The 6,684-nt window shown below is 38.2% G+C and overlaps 1 protein-coding gene across 1 annotated transcript in view; it reads left to right on the plus strand.

Annotated features, from left to right (window-relative positions):
* Window positions 1-6,464, plus strand: part of LOC106169458 (calcineurin-binding protein cabin-1) — a 32,877-nt gene extending 26,413 nt beyond the window's left edge. Inside the window, exons 36-43 of the mRNA XM_013548924.2 lie at window positions 313-461; window positions 690-2,418; window positions 2,881-2,994; window positions 3,290-3,453; window positions 3,794-4,040; window positions 4,281-4,355; window positions 4,593-4,739; window positions 4,875-6,464. Of these exons, the coding sequence (XP_013404378.2) occupies window positions 313-461; window positions 690-2,418; window positions 2,881-2,994; window positions 3,290-3,453; window positions 3,794-4,040; window positions 4,281-4,355; window positions 4,593-4,739; window positions 4,875-5,777 (3,528 nt within the window). The 3' untranslated portion in view covers window positions 5,778-6,464. The remainder of the gene's footprint in view (window positions 1-312; window positions 462-689; window positions 2,419-2,880; window positions 2,995-3,289; window positions 3,454-3,793; window positions 4,041-4,280; window positions 4,356-4,592; window positions 4,740-4,874) is intronic.
* Window positions 6,465-6,684: the final 220 nt, after the last annotated feature.

A 6,684-nucleotide genomic window follows, 5' to 3' on the forward strand; every position in this document is an offset into this window, starting at 1 on the left:
ATCTAACAGTGATTTAAACTAGCCATTATGATTGCAATAATAATAATAATAATAATAATAATAATAATAATAATGTTGGTGCACTATGAAGATGATATACATGTAGCACCTGAAGTATTCCATCAATTTAAAACAGTAGAGGTAGTGGCTAACAGTGTTACTAATTATATGTAATGGAATTATACATTGGTTATAAAGGTTTGACCAGACTACTGAATCAGATATAAGAAATCAGCCTCACAGTAATTATTGAGACAGTCAAGTATGCATAGAATTGGGGTATAAAAAGTTTGTATGTTTATGTATATTCAGGTGTTTTACCGCATACACTCCAGCATGCTGAAGTTCTTGGAGAGAGAAGCCAGTGAGGTGGACTACAGTTTATTTTCACAGTACATCACGGAGGCCAAGGAAAGTCCATTTGCCAAAGCTCAGGAGAAGAAAACAGAGAGAAAGGACAGGTTAGAATTTTGTCACAGAGGAAAATTTTTCTCAGAAATATTTGCTGACCATGATAGATTTTTCAAACATAACAAATTTATATATCAGTGTTGGTATGATTTTGTCTTACATTACAAACTAGCTCTTATTGTTTTACAATTTGATTCTAGAAATAAGAAGGCAGTTATGTTTCGGTTTGTCTGTTAAAAAATGCACCCATTCCTGATGCTTGAGTGTGCTCATTTCAGCTCTAGGGAGAGCATATCAGGCATATCTGAGGATGAGACCTCCAACTCGAACCTCCAGCCAACTGCCACCAAATCCAAGCCCTCGGTTCACGTGACTCCTCTGGACCACAACTACTCCAGACAGCGCAGTCAGACAGAGAGTGAGATGTCAGCTGATGATACGTCTAGAGATATTTACTCTTCTGCTGAGTCCATAAATATAGAAAACACAAATAACATGACAAGCAAACACATGGAAGTGCAGAATGTTGAACCAAACCAAGCATCCAAGTCCACTTCTGCTATTGGAAGTGCTGACACCACTATGCCAGATGCATCTATGCCAAAGGACGATTTAGCAGTCAGCGAGGAAAAGATATCGGATACTGAGCCTGACCCAAAGGCCTCACCCTCAATAGAACAGCAGTATACTGAAAATGGTACTGCGACTAGTTCTGTCTCCTTGGATCAGAAAGAAAACATTCAGTCCACATTAGAAAACCCTCTAAAGCCACCAGAGACCACAGAGATAAAGATGGACGAAGATGTTCAGCCAGAAACAGCAAGTCAAACATCAGATGTAGAGATGACAGAATCTTCTGTGAAAGATGAGGAGAAGGTGGACAGTGAAGAAGAGATCATGGATATTTTGACCACTGATCTGAGTGACCCTACATGCATGGAGACCATAGAGCTGGAGGTTGCTATAGGCTCTCATGGGGAAGTCAAGGTTTTGGTGAAAGACCATGCTGATCCTGTTGAAGTTACTCTTACTGAAGTGGATGCTGTTAAAGCTAAAGAGATTCCAGGAGATGGAGCTGTTGGTTGCTCTGGTTCTGTGGAATTTTCCAGTGTAGAAAAATCTGTAGATGCTGACCTAACAGATGTTAATAACCAGCCTGATAGTAAAGAAACAGTGGAATTAAGACATGAAAAGAATGACAGTGAAACAAAACAAGCAGACGAGGTATTCAACACAGAATTAAGTGAAACAGAAATGAAGGAAGATGCTGCAAACTCTGGTACAGAGGTCTTGACAAGATCAACTGAAACTGTATCAGAACCAATAAAAGATGAAAGTTCTGCAAGTGAACAAGCAGTCTTGAGCATAAAGGATGCTGTAGACAGTGCTCTAAAAGGTACTACGCCAGCATCATTGAATGTAGACAGATCTGTTAGTGGTTCTGAACTAAGTAAAACTGAGTCAAGACTACATAAAGATACAAAGCCAGAAAGTTCAAATGGTGAAGGAGACTCAGTGGAAGCCAAATCCAAGTTGTTAGAAAGTGCTAGTAGTAAAACTGAGACTAAGTCTAAAGAAGAGGAAACAAAGGCCAATGAACAACAAAGTAGTCATAAGGAGAAAGGTGATGATTTGGAAATTCTGGAAGAATTGGATGAGGTGACAGGTATGATGGTCAGGAAGTTTATAAAGGCTGGAGATATGGTCAAAAGTGAGCCCTTGAAGAGAGAGCAGACCCCAGTGACTAAGGAAACCACAGGAAGTAAGGATAAGACATCAGACAAGAAGAGTAGTGAGAGTGAAAATCAAAATGGCACTTGCAGCAAAAAAGATGATAATAGTGAAGAGAAAAACTCAGAAACTGGTGGAATCCAACCAGATCCGAAGCGAAAGGAATTGATGTCTGCCTGTATGCAGGGTTTACATGTGTGTTTATCCAGGTTCCCACAGCACTACAAGTCCATCTACAGGCTGGCCCACATCTACTATACCTCACCTGCATTCAAGGTAGATACTAGCAATAGGGTAATGGCTCAATCATTTCAGCTGTGAAAAAATAATCAATTTCTCAATTTTTTATTTGGAATCATTAAAAATACATTATTTTGTAGCATTTTGCTGCTTTTATTATACAGAAAAGAATTATTAGGTAGTTTGTTTTTCATTTGTGTTGCTACCACTCAATAGGAATTATCAAATTTCAAGAAATTATTACTTGCAGTATCTGTAAGATTCACAGTTTTCCTGGTTGAAATGATCACGTCATTACCATATGTATATAATGCTTCAAGCAGAATTGATGCTTTTAAGTCTTTCATTTTTGTAGTAGCCAAATAATTTTCTGAACCAATTATGATGCTGATTATACAAGTTAAATCTTTTTAACTTTCAAAATCTTTTTAACTTTCAATTTGTTTAGTGTCACACAATAGATGTATGAGAACTTTTACAGCAGATTTTTTACTTCAGGACCCCAGAAAAACGAGGGATCTTTTACTTGGACCTAATGGTAAATGGGAGCAATGTGAACACATGCCTTGTCAGGGACTGTTCCAGGAGAGAAAACACACTAACTTTTTTAATGTGAGAATTTTTTTTAGTGATAGCAAGATTACTGCCTTTTCTTTACTAGTTTTTTCTTCAGTTTATGCCAAAATTAAGATCCTTGGTACCTAAGTGCTGTTGTAAACATTCTAAAAAATGCTGGATTCCTTTAATTTGTTATCTTTACAAACTATCCATAACAAAGTGCCTGGTATGAAGATATTGTAGATTGTGTATTTAACACAACAATATTGTAGATTGAGTATTTAACACAACCAGTTGTACAGTGGCTTTTTTTTATATGTATGTATATAGTCTATTTTCTCTGTTCTAGGGTATTTGGAGGATACCTATAGAAGAGATAGACCGGTCTGGCAGCTTTGCCTCTCACATGTACCACTGTATTGTGCTCCTGGTCAATGTTCTGCGAGATCTCCAGGATGCTGCCACTCTATTTTACCTGTCTCAACAGCTACACAGGACACCAGAGAGCCAAAAGTAGGCATTCTGATCTAAGAGCCTAAGTTTTCAGATCTGTTGAAAGCCTGATTATATACCTGTCATCAACATAAAAGAGTTTGAAATTACATGTATTGCCACCTGAACCTCATAATGGATGTTAGATAATACAATTTGGAGTCTTTTCTTCAGTGTGTATAAAACTATCAGAATAGGAGTGGAGGGTGGATGGAGTTCAGCATTTAATCTCACTTTTCGCCTAGAATGCCATTCAGAACAATCTCGTAGCAAGTTTTTATTTGGCATAAGCATAAAACAATGAAAAGTGAATAGTTTTGCTTTTAAAATTTATTGTACAAAATACATCCCTTGTTTCCAGGAAATACTTGCGTGACACTGAGCGTGTGCACCTTGCCAGGACAGCCTATGGCTACTGCCTGGATGCCTACAATGAACAGGTTCCTAAACATAGTGTCCAAGATCCCTCCAACTCTGAGGAGGAAGCGGTGAGATTCATCCTGGTGATCCACCGTGTATATCAGTATGGCCTGAGGCAGCTGGTTTGGGACACTGAAAAGGCTGGAAGACTGTTGGCCAAGGCCTTCAAAGTTTGCGGCAACCAACAGGTAAATGTGCTTTGGCTATTTGTATTTGACTTGTGATTAAACAGGAGATAATTGTTAGCTGGTTTTTATTTATAATTGCCAAAGAAAAACTTCAAATAAATATTACTTGTAAGATAACATGTAGTTTCTGCTCACTGGAATAGTCTAATAGCATTTTTAAACTACTCATTTTATGAGACTCATTATGTTTTTGAAAGAAGTTTAAGGTTGTTTATTAACCTCAGGATGATTTCATTTTAGTTAGAAGATGGCCAAGATGCACTTCAGCAAGCCGTCAAATTTTGTGCACAGCAGCTTGCGAGCAAACCAGCACAGGTAGTTTGATTTTTGGCATTTGAACATCCAGTGTGAAATGTTTACCTTTTGAACCAGGTTGTCACTTTAGATGTTCCCTATATAGGTCTACGTATATTAGAAGTAAACAGTATTAAATTCAGTATGGATCTGGTGTAGGAAAGGCGTTACCCAAACTTATGAGGAAAAAAATTGACACTTTCGCAATATATCATATAATATTTAGGAACTAATTGTGTTTCATCTTCACATTTGTAGAGCTCCAGTGGAATTCAGTCTCCAGCACGTAGTTCTGATTCGGCCTCGAACCAGAAACCAGACACCCCCGGAAGAAGTAAGAGAGAGCTGACATTCAGTTATGGAACCCCAACTGAAAAAGAGAGCCCTCTCAAGAAAAACGAAAAGGTATGACTGATGAGCAAGTATCCTCCTTCAGAATATGGTATTTGTTTCCCGACTGAAGTCTGTAAAATCTGTATCATGCTTGTGGAAGTCAGGTAGTATTTATTTTTGTTCTAAGTGATTCCTATTTTATTACAGGAGACAGAGAGCCAGACAGAGCCAATAGATTTGAGTCAAACACCGAGCAAAACACAAACAGCAGATGAACAGAGACCACAGACTCCTTCATCTCCACTAAGCAACCTGAAGCAAGCCATCAAGACATTGCCTCAACCTTCTAAGCTGTCTAACCAAGGTTCAAAGCCTACCACTCACCATCCTCTCAGTATGGCTTCCATATTGGCCAAAAAACAAAGCCCAAAATCCAGCGGAGCAGTTAAATTAGTTGACCAAGAACCACCAAAGATAGGAACGAAATCAGCATTTGACTCAGTTCAAATTGCTCCAAGCCAGGCCACCAAATCAGCTGAAAGTCCAGTCAAAATGAGCTCCATACTAAGTTCTGCAGCAAATGTTGTTAGAATGGCCCCATCAATGGTTGCAGCAAATCCATCTCTTAAATTATCAGAGATAAGTCAGCATCATAAAGCAACGGTTAGTCAAAAAATGCCATCACCACATCAAACTCAACCAAGTGGCAGTGGATCCAAGACCCTATCAACTGTTACCACTGTGGATTATGGCCACGTTTCAGCTTCAAAGCCATACATTCAAAATGTCAGAGTGTCAGGCCCTAGTGTCCTCCCAGTCCAAACCAGCAGAGAAGGATTTAAAGAGGGGTTCAGTCAATCCCTGCATCATCTAATTACCAAAGCATTGCTGTCAGAGCCACCCGCTGCTCCAACAAAGCAGCAACACCTGGCAGCTCCACCTGCAGGACAGGGCAGTAGGAGTACCCCTCAGACCCAGGCTACACCCCTCATAAATACACCAAGTTCTGTGCCCACCATGGCTGTCCCTGTACACCACACGGTACCAGCTCAAACCCCGCAATCCACAGAGCCTGAGGTGATCACCCTGTCCTCAGATAGTGAAGGTTGACTCTGAAAGACATTCCAGCATAAAGTCCAGGAATTATTATGTATATATTATATGCCTAAGGCATAACAGTTCATTTAACATATTGAGAAGATTTGGAACTCTGTACAGCTTGAATATTACATGGAATATGAAATTTTTGCCTTTTTTAAATAAAGCCTTTTTAAAGATTGAATAGAATGCAAGTGGTTACTGATATGTTTTTCTGGTAAGAGGGCAGAGTAATTACAATAATTTGTAAACTTAAAAGAAGTTTGAGAGAACAGTTTCATTAGCTCTGTATGTATCAATTTAAATTATTGTTTTTCTTTTCATCAAGAGCTTATAATCTTATATGTGGGTATTACCTCCATGATGATGATGGTGACTGACAGTCACAGAAATATTGGAGGTAATACCCACATATTTTATAAGTTCTTGATAAAAAGAAAAACAATAATTTAAAAGAAGTTTGTATTGGAAATTGATTATGAATTAAATCATACTGAACAATGGAACACTCGTATTAAACTGTTTTGGTAAAAATAAGAGGAAATTGTGAAAAACAGACTGATGTGCATTGTTGCTTCTTGAGACTTAATTATAAGATAAATGGATTTGTTATCTTGGTCCAGCAATTTATGTATAAATTAAGAAGTATGTTTTTGATATAACTTTTTGAATAAAACTTACTTTATCCATTTCAGACAATTTTGCTACATATGCATTTGGTGTAATTTGCCATGAATGTTAAAGCTCTTTAGTCTTCTCAGAGAAAGTGACAAATAGCATAATAGGAAGTAAATTGGCATGTTATTTTTTAAACTGTACTGCATATTAGAGACTGAGATTTAATGTTGGAGTTGCAATTTTCAGTACATAGGCAGATGTGGGGTCTATTCCACCCTCCACCCCCCCCCCACCACCACCC

The sequence above is a fragment of the Lingula anatina genome, chromosome 1 (assembly GCF_051362555.1).
Source record: "Lingula anatina isolate TDL-2025a chromosome 1, LinAna3.0, whole genome shotgun sequence".
Taxonomy (NCBI): domain Eukaryota; kingdom Metazoa; phylum Brachiopoda; class Lingulata; order Lingulida; family Lingulidae; genus Lingula; species Lingula anatina.